Below are 24,357 nucleotides of genomic sequence, written 5' to 3' on the forward strand. Positions count from 1 at the left end.
CCAGAGTACTCATGAGTTACAAGACCAATGAATATTTAAGACCAATTTGGAAATTGTATAATGGTCACATTACCGAAGGTTTTCTGAAAGATCTGCCTTTCCAAAAGGAACACAATGGATTGTTGGTTCGTCAATAAGAGCATTGGATTCTTTGTGTCACAGTAACAGTTAAGAGCTGCCACAGTTGACAACTTACAGGCGGCACAGTAGATGCAAATCATTGGAATGAACATAAAGATACGAAAGGTAGAAGGCCACAAAACCTGACTGGGAGATTTATGTATAAGGATGTGAAACTTGCAACAACTTCCTGCATCACTAAGTCAATGGGACACTGTTGCCATGGATTTAGTAACCTATTTACTTGTGGGTCAAAGATTTACAATTACAGGGAAGAAAGCTGATTCATTAACTCCTTCCTTTCCACAACATTCGTACAGTAATTCAGTTGTCGAAGGTCTTTGTGAATAGTATCTTTTTTGTCATGGTTTACGTACCATTAGTTGGATCGCAAATGGATCACAGTTTAAGTCTAAAAGCCTTCATGCTTTGTTCCGTGCGGATATGCATATTTCGACTATCACCCCAAAGCCAAATAAGAAAGTATGAAAAAATGTGTTGAACCATAATTAGAATGTCTTTGTTCCTTGCCTTAAATTGAACGTGTGGCTTTTCTAACATGGGCAGACTTGACACATACCAGAATTAGAAATCAGCTCAAGACATTACCACGCCAGAGCTAACTACACGTCTGCATTTCTGAAGGCCTCATCACAAATGAGTACTTATGCAGGTCGTGTGATGTCCCTCATTCTAGTTTGCTCAGAGTCAGTGAATGTTCCATGCTGATACCTCCTCTTCAGTATTTAAATATTGATAAAATTAAGTACTCCATTTCTGAAATATGCACAATTAAAAGGTCTGCTTCTTATTTTTTTCAAATCGACCTGCGAAGGAAAAAACCTGGAGGCTGTGGACAGCAGGGGCTGTATGGAAAGTGCCCTGGAGACGCAACCAGCACGTGTACCTGCTTTTTGGTGCCTTGGGCACTTTCGTATTACAGAGGGAGTCGCAGATGCTTGTGCAGTCCCTTTTGTAATACAGATTACACGATGTCAAGGAGGTAGGCTATCATGTTCATGAGGCATAAATGTAAATTGATACTTGTATAGCACACTATTCACCCGCAAGGGTCTCAAGGCGCTTGTACGAATACCGCTGTGGAACCCATCCTGGCTTTCCCTGTGAGGCGTCCACTCCTGGGCACCCCCAAGGTGGAGGCCAGGCATCCTTAGCATTGTGGGGGCCGTTGTGGAGATTAAGCAAGCTATTGCCCAGAGTTGCAGAGTGGGACTCCATGATTGGAATGGCACCGAGGCGAGAATTATCAGGTCCGTGGAATTTTTTAGCCCAAGACCCGCCGAGGCGGGGAATTGAACCCTGGTCCCGGGCTAGACCTCTGCATCAGGGTCTGCCGCTCTAATCATTGAGCCACACTTCTCCACAGGTGACATGCAAATGATTGAATGCGCTGTCTTTACGCCCACAATGATGAAGGCGCAGAGTAAAAGAGAACGTCATGAGGCGTACTCATTTTGTGCCACAAAGAGGCGGCACACAGTTAGTACGCCCCTGAGGGTAACCTTAAAAGGATGAAAGGGAACTCCAGGAAATTCCCGGGTGTCTCCCTGCAGATGAGTGGAGTCATTCACTGCCCCCGTTACAGAGAGATCTCTGCCGATTCTGGAAGTCAGGGTGATTGCCACCTGCACAGTGAAATGCAGACAAATGGTCAGTCCTCATTTCACTAACGCTCTGTTGATTCAAAGAGAGCATTTGCTATGATATGTTACACTGTCCCAGTCTGCACCCGGTGCACAGACTAAAGTGTGCAGCATGGTGTAGAGTGGGACAGTGTGCAACGTTCAATAAGCAAGATTTGGTTGTAAGATTGCATTTCTCACACATAAATCAATCAAGCAATAAACTCAAACTCACGGGAGATCAACGATAAACAAGAGGCAGAAATCCTCTCATTCAGGAAATACCTAAAACCAAGAAAAACAAAACATCAGAGCAAGCATTCTTATGCCTATCCCAGATTGTAGAACTTTATTCTGGACTACATATGATGGAATCCTCACCTTCTTGCTTCCAGGAAAGACTTAAAAAACTCCTTTTTTTTATTTTGCACATTCACTGAAATTTAGAATCCTCTCAGTTTCTCTGTCTATTCATACTCCATGATTCACTTGTTACATAACTCTTTTCCTGCACGTTGTTACAAGTAAAACTCTCTGTTGCCTGAAGGCTTGGTCCGAGCTATTATTTTATACTTTAAATAAAGAAATAAACAAAGAAACAGACAAACAAATACTGCCAAGGACAGTCTACAATAGCAAGGCACTACCATCATATACTTGGCATGGTTTCAAATGCTTATCACCTCAGATGACAATTAGGTTGGCTGGGCACATTATCCCTTTGCTCCTCAAAAGTGATCAATATTTGTGACCCCTTATGCCGTATTTTCCCCTTTTTTGTGATACCTGTCAAAATCTTATCTCCGGATTAATAATCTCTGACCTCTACGACAAATTGTCGGCAAGCCTGTTCTTCCTCTTGTTGTCACTTGCTTCAGCCCCATTGTCTGACACTCCACAGTGTCAAACTCAAATCTTTCTGTGGCAAAGCAAATTGTTGCTCCATCCAGTCTTTATGAAGCCTCCTAAGGTTTTCTTTAGGGATGGGTGGTAAACTACACTCCTCTGGCAGAGTTCGTAGAGTTTTTCCCACTCTGCTTGGAGCACAGAGTTCGGTACAAACTCCGCCAGCTCTTGCGTGATAGAGTTTTTCTCATTTGTTGCTCAGCAACGTTAACTTTTCAAGCAACAATGAAAAAAAAGATCTCTAGACTGCCGCCCGGTGCAATTTGTAAATGCAAGTGGAGAGGGAGGTCACTACCACTTGCATTGAGAAAGTTGCCGCTTATGTTGTAAAGGATGTCACTTGAGTAGAAAATCTACTCGAGCGGCAGAAAGAAGCAGCACCCTCTGGCACAGCACATGGTGCTGTTAACACTGATTTTACAGAGAGGGACGAGCTCCGGGCTCTAAAAATCAGCATGAGCAGCATAACAAACCAGAATTCCGCTGCTCGCGCATCTCCACGGAATCTCACAGAGTTTTTAAGTAACATTATGGAATTCCACGGAGTAAAACTCTACAAGTTCCGCCCATCCCTAGTTCTCTTATGGTCCCTCGCTTCAGATTGAGATGGAAATCCTAAAATATGCATATCGGCTGCTCTTATTTGGGTTTCTAAGTGCTCCATCCTCCCTCCATGCATCTAATACTCCTAGGTTGTGTATTGCGGCTCTCAGGCTTTTTGGAAAACTACCGGTCAAAGATCTGTGCGGATGGGAGCTATCTATGCTGGAATGCCATGTCAGATTCAAGTCTCCCATAAAAAGGATGTCTCCCTCTGGGAACCCACCTAGGGCTTCTAGTAGAGAGAGGAGGAGGGTCCTTGATTGGTGCTTGGAGCATAGATTGAGATGAAAGTGCATAATTTCCCTTTGAGCCATCCCTTAACCATTACCCACCTACCTTCCCTGACTGACTTGTAGCTTTTTGACTGAAAGTTTACATCGGCATGAAATAACAGCGCCACTCCATTGTGTTTGGTTTATGCGGAGGATCAAAAGATCAGGGGATATTGATTATGTTTAAATCTGTGATCTTCCGCTCATTTGATATGTGTCTCTTGTATGACACCGAAAGGCGAGTCTAGTAGATACTTCCAGATTTTATGGCTCTTCAGTGGAGAATTGAGTCCCCAGACATTCTAGGACAACGTGACAATCATTTCTTTAGTCTAGTGTGAGTCGCTCTCAGACCTACCGCTGCCCTGGTATCCTCTTCTCCTCTCCCCGCCTCCCTCCTCCAGCCACTCCCTTGTACCCTTGTTGTAGTCCACCTAGCTTGCCTCAACATTTGGACCTCCTGATGAACCTTGAAAGCGTACTCTGTGTTTACTGCACAGAACATAAAAAATTCCCCTAACATCCCCTGAAAAAATTGTGGAACCTTCCATTCCTTACTCTCAGAACTAGATGTTAACATACTATGGGGTGATTCGGTCAGGTACCGCTCCAACTAGTAGTAGTGAAACTATATTTTGAGCTGGTGTCTATCTCATTCTGGCTGTACAGGTGTATTACTCATAGGCTGTCTTTCCGAAAAATGCAGTTAAGTCACCAGGGTTTCCTAAGTCCTTCAGCCCCTGGTTAGCATCTCTTGTTTGACCGTGTGGGTCTCTGGGAGAGCCATGAACCTTCTCCCTGGAAGCCCATTGGATCCTGTGCCTGAGATTTCTGGGATATTCCTGCTTTCTGCCCCTCTTGGGGCGGGATCCCCAGCACCTTCATTGCCTCTGTTAGATCCGACGAATGGTGGGTTTTATTATGATACTCGAATGCCAAGCCGAAAGGAAATGCCCATCAATATCTGATGCGCTCTTTGTTAAATTTTTCTGTCACTGGGCGGAACATTTGGCGTCGGGCGAGTGTGGCCTGAGCCAAATCTTGATATAGAGCACTGGTGGCCCCTTGAAAGGACACCTTGTCCCTCTTTCTTGATGCTTGGAGTATATCTTCTTTGACTTTAAAGGAGTGTAGTTTCGCAAAGACATCCCTTGGCCGCTTTTTCTCTACCATTAGGGGCCTCCCCACTCTGTGTGCTCTTTCCACCTTGACTTTCATCTGCGATTCTCCAATTAGTTCTCCAAATAGACCCAAGATGAAGGCCTCCAGGTCAGGGGTCTCTACTCCTTCTTCCAGATCCTTAAGTCTGACGATTTCGTGTTGCGACTTGTTTTCCAAATATTAATTTTTCAAGATGGTCGCTTGCAGTTGGGCTTGAGGCTTTGTACTTGTTCCTCTGTTTGTTGCGTGAGGTGTGCCAAATCCGTTGCTTTTGCTTCAAGGTCTATTGTGCTCACTCCTACTGAGTCGACATCTTGCTGGAGTGTCATCAAATGCCCAGTTAATTCTGTTTTGAGCTCCTCCAGGGACAATATGAGATCAGTCTTGAGCTTCTCTCGTAATTTGCGTTTGAATTCTCGCAGGGAAGTCAGGAGTTCTTCTTTTGTTAGTGCCATCCCTGTCTTCTTCTCTGGTTCCCCAATGTGCTCTTGTCCGTCTGTCTTGGCGAAGTAACTCGAGACCCTATTAGGTTGTGGGTGAGATTTCTTTGGCGGCATCAAGATAAGTCCACTGTTGCAAAGGTCAGTTGAATATTGCCATGCACCAAATTGACTCTGAGTATATCTGCTACAGGGGGGTTCACCTAGAGTGATCACCGCCTGTGTGGCCCGCACGCCACGAGCGACCCACTGTAGCCCTCTGTTGATCTAGTCTCTGGTGCTCCCCCCTCTCTCTTTCCAGACACATAAAGTGCTTCTGGGATAATCTCCGGGGGTTCTCTCTCCTTCTTTCTTGGTTTATGCAGCGTTACCTGGAAGCCACTACTTATTTCCTGTTAATTTCCTTCTCTCCAGGTGGTCTCTTCTCTTCGCACACCCTGTTCTGTGTTTCTCACCGAAATACTATCATGTCACCATTTTGGTGTCAGGCAGTCGTCTTTAGATGCTGTGACTGCCCATCTACTTCTGAATCCTTGGCTGGTACTGGTGCTTGTAGGTCAATTGGGGCAGCCCAAAGCATGCCGGTGGGGGTCACTCCAACCCCTCTCCTATACTGAGATGATTCAACTGTGGACCTCTGTCCATGTTGCTGCCATGTCAAAGTCAGGCATCAGCCTCCGCCGTCCTGGTGTCTGCAATCAACTTCTCAGCATCGCCGCTCCCACTGCCCGAGTGCCGCTCGCCACCTCTCCTGCTCTACAGCATGCCGCCCTTCGTTTCCTTCCCTTGCAACAAGCGTATCCCCAGGTGAACACTCCCTCTGCTCCGCTGGGTGCTCGCTCCTGCTCCTCCTCTTCATGACCATCTGTGCTCTGGCTGGGCTTTTCTCACTCTCCCAGGGCTCCGCTCTTTCCCTTAGTGCTAGGCACACTCTGCCTTAATGCTGCTGCTCTGCCAGGATTCCGGTGGGTTCTCAGGGCCGGGCATCGTTCAGTCCGCCTTGTTGCTCCTGGCCCTCACCCGGCTATCCAATTTCATCTGGCGAGTTTCTTGCGTTCTGACCTTTTCCTCCGTGGGCCTAGTCTATGTCTGTTGGGCCCTGCACCCAGGCACTGGGAAAGCCGATGATCAATGCCTCAGGCCCGACATTCTGTCTTGTTGGTCGCGGAGCCTCAGTGGATTACATCCACTCGGCCATCTTGGCTGGCCACGCCCCCGAGTTTTCATTCTTATCTAAGGGATGCCCAGCATTTAACTAGTATTATTGAGTGTCAGTGCCAATCATCTTGAGGACAACTGTTCACCCAAAGTACAGGATTACAGACATGTATTACTGCTCAGAGAGTCTTTACAATCTATAGGAGCTATTCACTTTAGACTAGAGAGCTGACACATCAAAGAGAGTTATACAGTAGGACCACACATTAAATTCATTGTTTGTAGACTCTTAAGTTATTGGTATTACAAAGTAAATGCTAAATTCATAAATCACATATCATCCTCCTACTTTGCAGGTGATTTTTGATTAAACCACCCATAACACTTCTGAGTCTTGTGGGCTCTCTTAAGATGCAAGACCCTCAATTTCTTATTGCAGCAGTAACTGAACCTTCTACTGAACATCACTCACTTGACGCACGCAACAGATAAAGTCTGAGATCATAGGACATCTGATGGCCCAGGTAAAACAAGTGCTGAATATTGCAAATCTTCACCAGATACGGTGTTTGAAGAACAACTTATGAACTGCTAAATGAAAGACTGAGTGCTAGCTTACTGGCAAATGTGGATTGTTTCTCAATTAAACATTTCTGTATTTAGTACAAATATTTAGATGCAAATTATCTTATCAGCCATCAAATAAGAACATCCCAGGATTATATCATGAGTGTACGTTCCTGTCAGCTGAATACGGTCATGCATTTACACCATAATAAATATGAGTTAGTGTGGGTGCACCTCAACTACAAAGTGTGACTCCAGTAACAACTGATGACCTGGAAAATCTAAACAGGAGGAATACTTCTACCTACTCCTTTGTTAGGTTTGTCTTCACTGCATAGCTGTCTCCAAAACGTACCTTTACCAACTGTTTATAATATACTTAGAGTGGGCTTTTGTTATTCTCTCTCCTCATGCTATTGGTTGTATGGTGTTTCACCCGGCCTCCTTTGGAGTGCCTGCATTGCAATGCACGAAGGACTTTTTTACATTTTAAAAATACACCCACATGAGGGTCTATTTTAAATTTGAAAAATATGTTCACTCACCACACATTCAATTATTTATCTCATACATGCATTGTATACAGAAAGCAATGCTTTTTAAAAAACGTTTTTTTCTCAGGACTCAAGTGTAAGCTATTACCACCACCACAGCATTTGCTCATATATGTGTTCTAATGCTTTAACACAAGAAAGCCACACCTAATTAATGTAAATTGCTTGTTCCTTTGGTCTCTAAGTTTGCAACCTCATGGTTGATGTTCATAAAATAGGGGGGAGACTGAGGGCTTGTTTAAGAGTAGGATGGTAATGGGAAATGCTCCCATTTGACGAAGTAGTAAATTCTCCCGTTGGAGGATTTCTGGCTGATTTAGAATCCTCTTGGTAAAATACCAACGCCACTGGGACAGTACAGCAGAGGGAAATCCCACAAGAGTATTCACCGCCGGTGAGAATCATTCAATGGATGATTTTCCACAAATGGAAGGACTTCTCTTTGCCACTCAAATCTTGATAAGGCCTTTAATGCGAATACGGGAAGGGCCTTGCATCCACTGTCCTACTTCTCAGGTCAAGTTAAGAAGATGACGTTCAACATTTTTTACCGTGATAACTATCACACAATTCTATTATTTATAGCAGCTGCGAGTGGTTCCTGGTTTTAATTAGAAACGTGATTTTTTTTTAAAACATCAGTTTTAATTTTGACATTTCGTTATGAAATAATATAGAAGAATGGACCCTTGGATCTCTTATCAGTATCTGCATATGAGCTACTAGGTAGAAAAAGACAGGGTGAAATGTATTCAATTTCGATAATAAAGCAAATGTCTTTAATATTGCTTCTTTAGGTGACACAGTTTTATTGATTTGGGGACATATGGCCAAGGAAACGGCTGAGTGTGGCGCTGCAGCAAATATTGTGGAACCGCACTTTGCCATTTACAATACGCCTGGACGTGCCGTTTTTAAAACAATATGGCGCACCCCTGCGTTTTCCCTCGCGTTGGTGCTAAATATAGCTGCCTAGCGCCAACACAGACACCCTTGCGCCATGGTGCAAGGGTGCCTTGTTGTAGGGAATGATTGTTTATGTGCAGAAAGGTGTTCCGTTCTGCACATAAACAATCAATAATGGTAATTTGCCACTTCTATGTGGGCTGCATTCTGAAGCACACATAGAGAAGTAGCAAATCGCCTTTATTTAATGATTCTTTATGTGCAGGAAGGGGCATCTTCCTGCACATAAACAATCTTTAATGGCGTTTTGCTCTTTCTTTGTGTGCTGCAGAATGCAGTATACATAGGAAAAGCAAAAACAAGGAGAAATAAAAGTATTTCTCCTCATTGTGCCTCAGATTTATTGATCCTTGTAAATCTGGGGCAGCATCAAAAAACAATGAGTGTTACAGTGGAACGCCCGCAGCAACATCCCTTTCAAGCAGATACCTGCATGAAAGGGTACCATATTTACAAGGCGGCGTTAAGCCACGAAAAGTGGCTTAACACTATTTTGTAAATATGGTGCAGGGCATTGTGCCATCGAACTTTCGGTAAAAGTGGCGTTCCGGTGGCACAGTCCCATTTTAAATAGGGCCCTTGATCTATTATCTATTCCGTCCCTTACTTGCCCCGTTTGAAGTCAAGTGCTTACCTCTCTAGCAGCACGATAATGTGAGTGCACAGGTCTCGGACATGCAAGCTGTAAAATGCGATCAGAAGCCTTGTATGTTAGCGCAGCAGTATTTTCCCTGTGAATAAAGAAATGCAGGTTTCAAAATAGTGCAGGTACATGCTGCTTCTCTTTCAGTTTTTTTCATTCATGCTGCTTATATTTTCTTGCTTTCCCAAAGATTTCTGTACCTGGTTGTTGTCAGTCCAGCTGAAGGAGTAACTAGGGGAAGACTAAAAAGTAGGCCTCACCTAAAATGTTTCTTCACCTTTCACAGCAGAGTCTGCAGTCCTAGCCCTCACCATTGCCAACAATAAAATAGCAGTATTCAGGAAGACTAATCAGGAGCTTCTAGGTAATCAAAGAACTCATAGAATATCTGAAGGAGCCCTGCCTCCTCTCCCCTCACTTCAGTGACTATGTCTCCTTCCTCCAGCTACAGGAATGTGAGCAATACACTTTCACTCTGTGGGAGTGGAGTCTTCAACTCTATCTTGTGGGATCCATAATGGATCCCACTGGTCTCCATTTTTCTGGTTCACTCTTGCACACCATGCATGTATCATGTAGTCGAAACACATTAACATGCTTAACACGCACACATGAGGTTAGATCAGATGACTGGGTAAGTGCATAGAAGCGGAACTTTACACAAGTGGTTCAGCAGGCCTCCATTATAGTGGCCCCGATAAAAAGGTCTGATCAGACTATTGATTCAGACTATTGACTCTGTAAACAAGGTATGCTGCCATCACTGCTCTTCATGCTTGACCCACAACAGGGAAAAACAGGGAAAGTAGACCACTGTCAACGGATAAGGGCACATATGGTGAGCCCCTCCAAGTCACAGGACAAGTCCAGGATCTGCTCATAGTTGGGGACAGGCCTGAGCCTCTGCAGACATGCTGGATTAGCGTGGTGCCAGGGCAAAAATCTAAAGTCAGGATACCAGATACATGCAGTCAGGCACTCGTGCATGTAAACACACCTGTTTACCATGCAGGAGACAACAGAAGAACAAATAAAGAACGAGCCAGGACAACAAAGACAGGAGCATGTTCAAATCTGTCCTGAGACACTACCACTAAATGATCCGGTCCACCAAACTACCAGCTCTGGCAGACCACATTGATGCCAGCACCAACAGAAGCAAATAAATATTTGCCACTGTGAAAGATTTCACATCAACAGCGACCACCTCAAACTTGATCACTCCCTTGCAGTACTTCTGCAACAATCTCTCACAATTCTTCAGCAAAAAATTCACCGTCATTTACAGCAACTTCAATACATAATGGGGCATGACAGACTTTGCCAAACGCCTCCTGATCTTATCTAAAGAACCAATACAAACCACAATGACCATCATGCCACTATGAAGTCCTACAGTGCATCCACTCAGGGGTCCCATTTGACCCCTGCCCCCACCATGCCTCCTCCAGAGGGCTGCAATACATCAGCTCCATACTCACACCCCTTCTGAATGCATCCACCACTGACGAAAGACGCTTGGAAACACCCAACTATCCTCCAATCAATGAAGAAACCCTCTGCAGACCCTTCAACACTCGGCAACTACAGACCGGTCTCCCTGCTACCATTCCTGGCCAAGGTCTTAAAAATATTTCCCCAGAAAAAGGACTTAAACGAAATCATCAACAGATGCCTCACCAAATACCTCAATGACCACTAACTCCTCAACACCACTCAGTCTGGTTTCAGACCCAACTACAGTACGTAAACTGCCCTCATTACCGCCACAAATGACATCTGCATGACTCTGGACAGAGGAGCCATGGCAGCCTCAATCTCCTCGACCTCTGATAAGCATTTGATATGGTCTCCCATCCTCATCCAACACCTACACAACATCAGAATCCAAGGAAATGGATCTGCTCTTTCATAACTGGAAGGGCTCAGTCACTCAGCCTAGCACCATACACATCAGACTCCTGCGATCTGTAGAGTTCCACAGGGATCCACCCTTAGCCAATGCATACATTATCGCTTTAGCCAGCATCACCCACTCTCACATAAACGTCCGCTCCTACGCCAGCTCATTCTCTCCCTCACAGACAAGACACAGAGTAGCAAGTTAAATGCCTACATGACTGAAATCACCAACTTGATGAAGATCAACTGTCTGAAGCTTAACCCTAACAAGACCAAAACTATGATATTCAGGAAGAGCACTTCACCGTTCGACTCCATCTGGTGGCTGCCAAAACTAGGACCAACACCCATCCGCACCAATGACACGAAGAACCTTGATATCATTATCAACAGCAAACTCAACATGGCCGCCAAAGTCAACACTATCATCGCCTCATGTTTCTATACCCTGAAGAACGTTGTTGAAAAGACTGCTAATCAGCACATGGAAAACCGCCACACACACCCTAGTCACAAGCAAGCTGGACTACGGGAACACCCTCTATGCCGGGATCAACAAAAAACTCACCAGAAGGTTGAAGACCATTCAGAACTCTGCAGCCATAATCACTTTCAACCTCCCACACCGCAGTCACATCACACCTGAAAGAGGTCCACCAGCTCCCAATACACAAAAGAGCACATTTCAAACTCTGCATCCAGGCTTTTGAGGCACCACATACCACTGGCCCAGCTTATCCCAACAATCGCATCTGCTTTCACAAACCTTCAAGAATACCTCCACTCATCCAATCTCCTACCTGCACATATCACACGCATACAGAAAACGTGATCTGGCGGTCGAGCCTTCTACATCTCTCCTAAAGCGTGGAAAGACCTGCCTATGCACATAAGAGTCTCTTCCGTAATTCTTGAATTCTACAAGAAGATGAAGATCTGGCTATTTGAGTAGTCCCACTAGGCCCTAGGTTTGACTAGACTTGCATCGGCTCAGTGCCAGGGTGATAGTGCACTCTACAAATCTGCATAACATGACATAACATTCCTATCCCAACACATGCCCACGTAAGATTGGTGAGACCCCTATCTATTTCACAGCTTTGCAGACCCACAGGCTAAATGCACAGCTCTGAGGGATAAGGTAATTTTAACAAAGGGGCCAAAAGTTCATTTGGCTTCTGTCACATGGTTGAATGATTCAATGAGTGTATCCATAAAGTCTTTTATTAACTAACAATAACGCTTTGGGCGCATTAAAAAAAGAAATTGTTACCTCCACATATTATTGTTAAACCTCTTTATTGGCTAAATGGAGGATCTATTATCACTCCACCAAAAGGTCGATGTCATAGGGAATTGACCAATCACTAAGCGAATCAGAGTATATATGGAGCGTTTTGATGTCTAGTCCCCTTTCTACCTTAATGATTTGCTGGCAACGGGGAGAAAGGACTCAGATGGCGAGGTGAGTGTAATGTGATAACCTCGGCGTTTTAGCTCGGCTTTTCAAGTGTAACGCGTCAATTGAGAATTTTAGTTAGTGGAGCATACTGATTCATTTTAATTATATGTTCCTAGGTTCGGCTGGGCCTGACTATAAACCTTTAATTGGGTCGCTGATACAATATAGCGCTGAGATGAAATAAGTCGCGTGAAACGAAAAGGACAAACTAACTGGGTAAGATATAATTAGCGCTTGGGATAAAATCCACACAATAAAAACGAGGCTTGAATATCTTTCTCTTACGCATTAGCATCAACCTATTTATATGTTTCCAATTAGAACCCGTGACAACACGCTACAGGTCACTGTAGGAATCGTTCAAAACGTACTCCCCCGCTGATACGGAAAAGCTCTGAACAACGCGCAAACCGGAAAAGCTCTGAATAAATGCGCATAATAACTTCTTAGCGTGAGTAAATGTGTTTTTCAATAATCCGGATATGTAGCTTCAAGTTTTAAGTTTTATTTCCCTCTGACAAACTTCATGCTAATTTGTCTTATCGGTCGTATTCCAGTGTATCTATGGTAGGGTTTTAAATAACTGCCATAGCAACGTTTAACCACAGATCACGCTGACGCATATATACACAACCGAGGATAGAGCATTGGATATAACGTCCGTTATACAGAGGGAATCTTGTTAGCAGGCATATCCATTAAGAATCAGGTAACACTTGCAGCCCACTACGATACCAAGCTAGGATTTTGGTTTATTTTAATTGTTGTGTTGAAGTCTCCAGTTATATGAAGCACAGGAAGTGACCTATATGAGACTTTATTGTTACTGGACCATTAGACAGTAAGGGTGTTACTATTATGAGATTGTTCGATATCTTTACTGTGTCATTGGGCATTATGGGTTATACTGATATGAGAGTGTTCCTCACCCTTACTGGATCATTAGGCGCTATAGGTGCAACTATGATGTTATAAAAAGTAAAACGTTAGAATGGTTTAAAATCGTATCTTTTGATTTTGACATAGACATGTTCTTTGTATAGTGATGATGACTGTTGTTTTAATAAAATCAACATGTAAATAGGAACATAGATATGAAATGTATATAAATGTAATAAATGTATATATGTATAGGGCCGACTTAGGGCCATTTTTAATATAATATGCACTTGAAATTGTGGAGATGTACATTTGGTTATAGATTATTCTTTTTCTTTATTATGCTTTAGGATTTCTTGAATATCATGGCTGCCTGAAGAAGGCTGATCGCCGAAACGCGCGTAGACTGGAATAGAGAAAAATAGCCATGTTTATTATGCAGTAATCTTTTGTGATTTTTTGTAACACGATTGAAAACATAAAATGTTTGACAAATTGTAAATCATAGATTAATTTAGAACAATTTAGTTACATTGTGTTAGGAAGCTACATTGATACACACACGAATTATGTGTTAGATTAATAAGGGAAAAAGAAAAGCCAAAAAAAGTATATAAGTTTACAAAAATATTAAAGAATGAATTTTCAAATCAATTTCTAAGTGTGATAGTTATGTTTGATTTTGGATATTGATCAATTTGTACATCACTACAAGTATTTTAATGATGGTTTCCTATATATATTTTTTCAGTAATATGCATGGATAGGTGAATAAATTGGTGAGTGGGCGCATAGATGGATGCAGGCAGATTACACAACGTTTACATGCTGTGCTCTCAGACAGCAATAGTGCTAAGTTTTTTAAATGCCTATAATTACCAGTAATATGAAGACACCAGTAATAAACCAGAGTTAGGCACCAATATGCCAAGAAGTCTCACAATATATAAAGAATTACCAACATTACCCATATGCAAGCATTATACGGGGTGGCTACCATAATGAAATGAAAGCCTAAAATATATAGAGAATTACATTATTAAGCCATTCAAACCATTAAGCAGAAGTCTGCACTAGCATGCCAAGAATGCCCACAATACAAGAACTGCCACCCATATGAAAGGTCAAATTTGCCCCATCAATTAAAAATCTTTTATGCCTGTTCAGATTTGCTCCATCACTCATTATTCCTAACTGCACGGTCTATTCACAATAGTAAACTAACCTGTGAGTAAATCAACAAGAGTAAATTTACACTCACTCTTTGTAGTAACTTTACAACTTTTGGCTATTCCCCATTATAAAGTTACTCCAAAGTGTAGACTTACATGTCTCGAGGTGGAGCCTAATAAACAAGTGTAAAGTTACTAATATTACCTTTCCACATGTAGGTGGAGGGCTTAACATTAAATTAAATGTATATACATTTTTAAAAAGTAGAAATAAATGAATATATCTTAACAATATTTCCTATGCGGTTTTATTTTAAGTCTCTGCATCCATTATTTTCTGTGCAAGGGTGTAGCAATGGTTGGTCATGTGTGGTACTGGACTTACTCCAACTTGCAGCTGGAGTACATTTACAACATTTTGTGATCCTTTTTGGCTGCAGTAACTTTAGACGCAAGCTTTGCGAATTGGAACGGGCTTACTCTTTTGTGGGTGGGTGCATGTCCCTACCTAAACCCCACATTAAGCCTCCCAAATGGGGGGATGTGGCTTGGGAGGCCACCATGGCGAATGCTCTCTAACGGGGCTCCACGTTGAACCCCTCTAATCCAGCATTTATCCGGTGCAGCTCCTGCCATTGACCTAAGACCTGCAGTCCTGGTGCCTCATACTGTTAGACGGAGTTGGAGTGGTGACCCGCAACCACATGGCACCCTACAGAAATGACTTGAGAGCGCCGATGCAGGCAGGCCGCGCCAACGAAGGGGGAAACGCTGCTTCCCTGTGGATGCCCTGAGTGTGAGTGAAGTTGGTTGTACCCGAGGGAATGATGCACAGGTGGCATTGCTTCCCACCCAGTCACCTCATACCAAGACGCTGTGGTGAAGGTGCCAAGACTATCGGCGCAGCAGCTGGCTGACTGAGCCATAAGGTACGGGCAGGGTGCCCGTTGTTGGTGCTCCTAGGACCTGACCTGCTCCACCACCCCCCCTCACTGCACTACTGCATGTGACTCGGCCCTGAAGACTGAGGGACCCCGACCCATTGGGCCTGCTACGGTGGTGCCCGGTGATATACGGGAGGGAGCCTGTGGAACTGAGATGCCATCTTCCCGCCGGGGGAGTTGGAGCTCCTGCAAAGCATGGTGCAGTCTGCAATCTGCCGTGGTGAGGCTGAGGCACTCTGATGTGCCCCTGCTCGCCATCTCTTGTCTTGAGCATGGACAGAGATCTGGGGAGCTCCCTCTGCGGAGACATGATTACTTGGGCTTGCCTGTGGCCGGCCGACTATATGGAGGAAGCTCTCTTCTCCACTGTGCCCTCTGGGATACGATAACTTGCTGAACGGGCAAGGCAGCCGGAAACTGGGCTGTGGAGGTGAATGACAAGCAGTGGAATGTTCTTGATTGGACTGCTTGCTTTCCGGGCCCCATGTGGTGTGGATGGTGAATAGTGCAGGACCTAGACCTGCTTCAGGGACGGTGTGACTGACTTCCTTCAACGGCTGTAGCTGAGGTGCCAAGTTGCCCTTGGTCGTGAGCCACATCAGCACTTACCACTCTTACCATTGCCTCTCACACAGCTTGCTTTGGAAGCAGCTGACTGGTCCAGCGATTCGCCTGGCGTTTACTTGCAAGGGATGGTGGCTTGTAGTCCCATTCTGCCTCTACTGGGCACCACATCGGCCTGCTTTGGCTGGATAACCCCAAGAGAGTATATCCTACCTTTGTGCCTGCTTGGGCTCACCGTGGCTGTACTTCAGCCTACCTGCCAAGACGCCCAGTGCTATACTCTGCCGCTTCTCCTCCCCTGAGCAGTGGCTGGGTTGGGGAGCTGGGGAACCTGTTCCCTACTTGCACTGCTCCTGCCCTTCCTGGGTGAGACCTTATGAAACCTAGCAGTGCAGATCTTGGAGGTGCCCAACGACAACCTACATCGCTGTTTCAACCTCCCTCTCCTAGTCTCGGAGGACACCCTCTACCACAATGAGATCGGTTGCTCGTGCTGCCACAGAGCTCTGGCAAGCAGGCCAAATCTCCACCACAGGCTGTGCTGGATAAAGTCCCTGCACCAAAGCCATGGGTAAAGATAAAGCTGTCCACCCAGCGAACTCAAATGGAGCAATGCACCACCTAACCCAAAATGAAAAGCCTGGAGGCACTGGGAGGAGAGAAAGCCCCCACAACTGATGAAGATCTTGCCACAATCCTTCGGGCCATTCAAACATCACAACCAGCTGCAAAGACTAAAATTGGGGAAGTGTGAATGGACGTACCATTGCTCCACCAGGACTGCCCGGTTCATTAAGGTTGAGACTTGGATTTCCGCAGTGCGGGATGAAGTCTCAACTCTAAATCCCAGGTCACCAGCCTTCTCGCACGCACATCAGAACAACATCTGCGTGTCGAAGATGCCAAAAAATGGTCCAGGCACAACAATGTGCGCATGATTGGCATCCCTGAAGGCAATGAACCTCAACAAGTTGCGGACATTTTAGAAACGTGGATTAATTCCTGGATGCCTGCAGACAAACTGTCTTCCTGGTTCACAATAGAAAGGGCCCTCAGGGCTCTGACCCCTGAACCTTCCCCGGGGTCTGCTTCATCCAGACCGGCTACTGCATGCATCCTTAATGAACAAGTTACTTACCTTCCGTAGATATATCTGTAAGAGACATATATTAGTTATGGATTCGTCACCGCCCCACCCATCCTTCCCGTTCTGGAAACTGACTTAAAGGGTAAGGGACTCCCTTTCAGGGTCCTAGTTTTTGTGCACCAGTGGCCAGTGTCTTGTATGGCTCTGCCCTTCTGGCGTGGAGGTCATGTAAAGAACTGACGTCTGCATGCAGAGGCGGCGTCTAAGTAGATACCGCAACATCATTCTGGCGATTAGGATGCCAATGACGAACGCCGAATCGACTGACACCACCTACCAACGCGCAGGGGTACTGCTGAAGAAAAAATTCTCCGGACCCAGTCTGACGCCTGGGGGTAATTCTAAGGTGAGGAACCAAAGGTAAGTAACTTGTTCATCTGAAAGAGACTATTAGTTATAGATTACTCACCTTAGAATAGATACCCCAGCAATACCAACCCCAGAGGTGGATCTGCAAACTAATTTCACACCAGAAATCGGAGAACTGAATTGCCAAAGAAGCCTTCTCTCCCGAGTTGGCTGTCCAGGCAGTAATGTTTGGTGAATGTTTGCAAAGAAGCCCACGTGGCTGCCTGGGAGATGTCATGAAGAGGGACTCCATGTCCCAAAGCAGCAGTGGCTGCTGTTGCCCTGGTGGAATGGTTGCACAGCCCCACTGGAGGTTTCTTCTTTGCCAAGGAATAACAGATTTTGATGCACAGCACGACCCATCAAGAGATGGTCCACTTTTGCATGGCCCAACCTTTCTTGGCTCCCACTTAGCCAACAAAGAGCTGGTCATCCACCCGGAATTGCTTTGTGTGATCCAGATAGAATGAAACTGCACGTCTTGGACACAGACGGTGAAGCCTCTCTTCCTCTTGAGAAGGATGCGGGGCAAGAAGAAGGTAGGCAAAGGGATGGTCTGTCCTATGTGGAAAGAGGTAACCACTTTGGGAAGGAAAGAAAGCCTAGTGCGAAGGACAACTTTGTCCAGATGAACCTGAAGCTCACTCACCCTGCAAGCAGAGGTAATGGCAACCAAAAAGGCAGTTTTAAGTGTCAAAAGTCTGAGAGGACAGTTATGTAGCATCTCAAAAGGAGCGCACATAAGGTAGGTCAGAACCAGGTTCAAGTCCCACTGAGGCAGTACGGAAGGAATTGAAGGAAACAAGTGAGTAATGCCCTTAAGGAAGCGATTTACAACAGAGGACTTTAAAAGAGAAGTCTGATCAGGAAGCTAAAGAAAGGCCGAAATGGCCGAAAGATAGCCTTATAGAGTGCCCAGAGCAGAGCCCTGCTGGGCCACAGAAAGAATGAAGAGGAAAACCTCTGAAAGGGGGCAGAAAGGGGATCCACAGCCTTTGCTGCACACCATGCCACAAATTTGTTCAATCTACAGGCGAATACCGTTCTGGTGGAGGGACGCCTGGCTGCCAAGATAACGTTACAAGAGGAAGGTCGAAAGCTGTCAACTGTCACCCCTCAATCTCTTTACAAGGAGGTGGAGGCTGGGCAGGTTCGGATGGAGGACCGTCCCCTGCTGCTGCCACAGAAGATCCTACCAAAGCGGCAGTCAGATCGGAGGATCGATGGCCATGTGCAGAAGCTTGGGATACCGGACTCTTCATGCCCAATCCGGGGCCACAAGAATGACTTGGGCCCGGTTGCGCTTGATCTCCTTCAGCACTCTGGGCAGAAGTGGTATAGGCGCAAAGGCGATTAGAAGACCGCAACTCCACTCGCGACAAAAAGCATCACCTAGTGAGTGCCACCTTGGTAATTCCAACAGGCAGAACTGCTGACATTGTGCGTTCTCTACGGTGGCGAATAGATCTAACCAAAGCTTTCCCCACTGCTGAAAGAGACCTTGCACCACCTCTGAGTGAAGACGCCATTGTGTTCCATCATGCACCAGCGGCTGTGTTCGTCCACCCTGGCGTTCAAAGAACCTGCCTGGTGTTGGACCACCGGGGACATTCCCTGATGTTCCAGCCACTTCCAGAGACGAAGTGCCTCCTGACAGAGGGTCTACGACCCCACCCCGCCCTGTTTGTTGCAGTACCACATGGCGGCGATGTTGTCCGTGAACACCTGCACTACTCTCCCTTTGACAGAAGGAAGGAATGCCTTCAGTGCAAGACAGATCGGCCGAAGCGCCAGAAGGTTAATGTGGAGCCCGGACTCCGCCGGAAACCAGAGGCCTCTGATCTCTGCCTCTCCCATGTGACTGGCCCACCCCAGAAGTGATGCATCTGTCACCACTGTGAACTCTGGCTGGGGAAGGGAGAAGGACCTGCAGTTGACCCAATCCCGGTTCGATAGCCACCACTGCAATTGGTGTGCAGTGCCCTCCGAAAGCTGGACGCAATCGGAAAGATTCCCACTGGAACTTCAGGTCCCACTGCAGAGCCCGCATATGCCACCTGGCATAGTCCACCAGCAGTATGCAGGAGGCCATGAGGCCCAGCAGTCTCAGGGTCAGTCGGACCGAAACCCGGGATAGAGGCTGAAAGATCGGAATCATAGCCTGAATATCCCGGACTCGCTGCTCGGGGGGATAAACCCGAAACTACGCTGGGTTCAGAACCGCTCCGATAAAAAGGAGCTTCTGAGAGGGAATCAGGTGTGACTTCAGCACATTGATGGTGAACCCTAGGGAATGCAGGAGATCGGCCGCAGTCTGAAGGTGGAAGACGACAGCCTGGGGCGTGCCCGCCTTCAACAGCCAATTGTCGAGATAGGGGAAGACTGGAACCCCTGATCTGCGCAGATGAGCTGTGACCACTGCCATCACCTTCGTGAACACCCGAGGGGCGCTGGTAAGGCCAAAGGGGAGCACGGAAAACTGAAAGTGCTCATGGCCTACCGTAAACCATAGGTAACGCCAGTGGGCCGGCAAGACGGGGATGTGAAAATAAGAATCCTGCAAGTCCAAAGCTACCATCCAGTCTCCAGGGTCAAGGGCAGACAGGACCTGAGCCAATGTCAACATTTTGAGCTTCTCCTTCGGAGGAAGCGGTTGACGTCCCTGAGATCCAAGATAGGACGCAGGCCATTGTCCTTCTTGGGCACCAGAAAGTAGTGAGAATAAAAACTACGACCTACTTATGGGGCAGGAACTCGCTCAATGGGTCCCTTGGCCAAGAGAGCCGTAACTTCCTGGTGGAGAAGGGCCAAGTGATCCTCCGACATGCAATGGAATTGAGGTGGCATGGATGGAGGGGTAGTCTCAAAGGGGAGGGAGTAGCTCCTTTGGACTATCTGCAAAACCCACCTGTCCGAAGTGATGTTGAGCTAGTGGGGGAAGTGATGGTGAATCCTGCCGTGCACTGGCGAATGGTGGCCCTGAAAGGTCGGACTAGGAGGGCTTGGAGGCTGCTGCAGTGGGGGCGCAGGTGGACTGGCCCGCCCTCTGGCCCCAGATGCACAACGGTGGGTCCCACCTCCCCGGACGCGCTGAGGCTGGACAGCTTGCACAGGCCTGTGGCTCTGGATGGAAAGTGGCAGGGAACCCTTTCCGTGGCCACTAAAGGGGCGTAAAGCAGACTGCACGTGGCGAGAAGGAGAAGTGAGGCCCAAGGACCTGGCCGTAGCCCTAGAGTCCTTAAAGCACTCAAGCGTGTTGTCTGCTTTGTCACCAAACAAGCGACGGCCATCAAAGGGCTTGTCCAAAAGTGTAGCTTGGACATCACCCGAAAAGCAAGTGGACCTCAGCCAGACGTAGCATCTCAGGGCTACTGACGTTGAAATCGTCCTGCCCGGCGAGTTGGTGGTGTCCAGCCTACATTGTATGGCCAAGTTCGCTGCGTCTCTCCCTTCGGCAACTGCATGAGAGAGCACAGCTTGGGCCTCCTCCGGGCACTGTGGCAGCACCTGCATGACCATGTCCCACACAGAATGGGAGTAACAGCCCAAGAGACATGCGGTGTTCACTGACCGCAGTCCTAAGCTGTTTCTTCCCAAGATGGTCTAGCTTCTTGTATTCCCTATCAGGTGGTGCCATAGGGAATGCGCCCTTGGAAGTCGAGGCTTGGACCACCAAGCTCTCGGGGGTGGGGTGTTGGGAGAGGAAAATGGTGTCACCTGGGGTCGGGCAGTGGCGTTGGACAATCATCCTAGCCACAGGAGCCCCTGTGTTGGGCTTGGACCAAGTGCCCATAAGGATGTCCATGTGGGCCTCATTGAACGGCATCGAGGACTTCGAAGAGGCCACTGACAGTCAAAGCACCTCGGTCAGGAGGTTAGTCCTGACTGCCACCATAGAAAGCTCGAGGTTTAGCCGAAGCGACCGGCAATCAAAGGCCTAGAACCCCAGCCGAGTCCGCGGGGCCCAAAGGTGCACCTGCAGAGTTGGGCTGCTCAAATATGGAGTGGAGGTCGTCATAAAAGCTATAATATTGGGCAGGGGTCGCCACTGCTACCGGAAAAGGAGGGAGGCTCTGCCCTGGCTGGCGCGGAAAAAAAAGAAATGACGTCAGCACGTAGGAGCAGAGTCTAAGTAGATACTGCGACATCATTCCAACGATCACGATGCCAACGGCGAACGCTGAGTCGACCGACGCCACCTACCGACGCACAGGGGTACTGCTGAAGAAAAAATTCTCCGGATCCAGTCTGACGCCTGGGGGTAATTCTAAGGTGAGGAATCCATAACTAATAGTCTCTTTCAGATTTCAGAGACAGGGATGCTATCTTGACGGAGGCCCACTCCCAACCAGAGCTCCGCTGTGGGGGCATCAGGGTCCTCCTTTTCCTCGATTACACCGGGGCAGTGCAACAACAACGCTGCTCCTACTCCGAGGTCAAGCAGAAGCTCAGGCCATGGGCTGCAAATACCGCCTCCTGCTTCCTGTCAGGCGCCGAGTGATCCATGCCAATAAGTCTTATTTCTTTGTAAAATCGAGAGTCAGCCTGGCTGTGACTCACGGAGGAACTCCCCTCCCGACCCATGCAGTGTCCTCACCGAGAGGATCTGGGCCCACTGGGCCAGTCAGGATCACCCAAGCAGCACATATACAGCACTCGCTCCGGAAAGAGGCACCACATCACTCTCTCCAAGTATCCCTCACAGCCTCCTCAAACATAAGGACACCCTCCTTGCTTGTTGCAGCACCCCAGGCCACTGATGAAGGAGAGTGGAGCTTGGGTCAAGAAGCCCTACTGAATGTGGCATCCTCTTTACCTACGGAGAACCAATCGGTCACAGATCTCTCTCAAAGTCATGCTCTGTAACCCTTTCAGTGCATAATGTCTTTGGGACACAACCACATTCTCAGCTAAACGTTGTTCATCTTACTCTGATGGCAGTCACCTATCCCTAAATGTGGAGGGGTTCATCATTCCCTTTACACGTTGTTTTACTGCCTCGTTTACCTTTTTAGGGTGACAGATGCTTCTAGGGTGGAAGTATGGCATGCAGAGAGAGTTGGGAGTGGGGACTCAATATACTGTTAATGCTATTTCAGTTATTGGTACTGTTCTATTTCAATGCTTGTTGTTTGTTTCCATTGATGTTTTGGCACATGCTCACATTATGTTCTGCGCTGCACATTCTAAGGTACAGTTCCCAATCCTGCACTGCAGGTGCATATTCCTGACCCTGTGTACATTGGGTGTCTCCCTTTCCCTCATCCTTGTCACCTAACTCTTCGCCCTCGTGATGATGTCCTTTTGTTTTTTGTCCATGAATGTTAGTGGCCTCCTGGACTAGGTAAAACATATTGCAGTCCTCTCCTTTGCCCACCAACACCACCTTGAGTTCCTCCTGCTCCAAGAGATTCACCTGATGGGTAATCTTTGCCCCGTCCTGGCACACAGAGGATATGACATGGTCTTTCACACAGGTTACACTCATGGGTCCCGGTTTAGTGACCATCCTATTGCTGCACTGTTTTCCCCTCTCGGTGTTCTGTGAGGTCTGAGACCCACATGGCTGCTACCTTGCACTCAAAGTCTCGAAGGCCAGACTATCAACCTTGTGAGGGTTTATGCTCCATCCGCAGCCCTTGGCGTCTTTCTCCGTGATCTGTCCGAGATCCTGCTGGATCTTCTAGAAGGATTGACACTGAAGTGAGTTTAACGCAGTCCCCATTCCGGAAGACAACGCCACTGGACCTCCCTCTGTACCTAGGTGCTCAGTAGCCCATTGTCTCCCTGACTGGCCACCGCCCGAGGCCTTTGTGATGCCTGAAGCGGTTAGAACCCGAGAAGTCATCAGTTCACACACCATCTCCCATGCCCAAATTCTCTCTCTCTCGCACATCGGACCATGCTCTGCTCTTCTTCATCTTGGCTACACCAAGAATTGTGTGCAGCCTATGTGGTGTCTTAATTCCAGGTATTGCCAGGACAAAGCCTACGTCCAAGCCCTGGGTGCCAAAATACAAGCCTATTTTAACAAAAGCAAGGGCTTAGTTGCTGCTGTCGGCACCTTCTGGGCTGCCAGCAAAGCAACTATACAGGAGTTAGCCATGGGGTGCATCCGGGTATAAGAGTGTGCCCATTCTCTTCACATTACACAGCTAGAGACTCGTGCCCTTCGACTGGGGGGAAACCTTGAGGCGGATCCTAGCTGTGATACCCCAGACAACTGAGACTTCTTTATGAAGAAATTTGTCTCCAATCCCTTGAGGCTGCCAAACATCTCTGGTGTGCCACAACCACTAGAATTTACAGGTGCGGGGACAAAAACAAGAAGCGGCTATACTTGCTGGCCTCCTGACAACAGACAACCTAAATCATACCTGAAATCATCGATGAGCTTGGCAACTCTCAAGGAGGCCATACCCTCTCTGAGATTACGCAGGCATTTGCCCGTTATTATCGCCACTTATACACGTCTCCCCTGATGTGAGACACGGACTTCGCCACCCAGTTTCTCAGTGATGTTCCCCTCCCCGCCTCTTGCTGACTGAGGCTCTAATGTTGGACGAGCCCTTCTCAGCCCTTCTCAGCCACAGAGGTGGGAGTTGCCTTGTCAGTGGTGGCTCCCGGGAGGACTCCTGACCTGACAGCTTTCCCACAGAGTGCTAATGTACGTTTTGTGATATTCTGACCCCCCCTATATTAGGAAGTTGGTCGGTCAGGCACCTTTCCCGCGGAGATAGACACTGCCACTTTCATAATGATTCCAAAAATGCAACCTCCATCTACAGCATGAGCTGATTACCGTCCAATATCCTTAATTAACGGGGAAGTTAAGATCTTTGCAACATTGCTGGCCACCGGTCTCAAACAGGTCTTACACATACTGATACACCCCGACCAATGTGG

The 24,357-nt window shown here is 47.0% G+C and overlaps 1 protein-coding gene across 1 annotated transcript in view; it reads right to left on the bottom strand.

Annotated features, from left to right (window-relative positions):
* Positions 1-24,357, bottom strand: part of SPMAP2L (sperm microtubule associated protein 2 like) — a 546,678-nt gene that overhangs the window by 198,298 nt on the left and 324,023 nt on the right. The window contains 1 exon segment of the mRNA XM_085643206.1: positions 9,025-9,121. Coding sequence (XP_085499332.1) covers positions 9,025-9,121 — 97 coding nt within the window.

Source organism: Triturus cristatus, chromosome 2_2 (assembly GCF_964204655.1).
Source record: "Triturus cristatus chromosome 2_2, aTriCri1.1, whole genome shotgun sequence".
NCBI classification, from domain to species: Eukaryota; Metazoa; Chordata; class Amphibia; order Caudata; family Salamandridae; genus Triturus; species Triturus cristatus.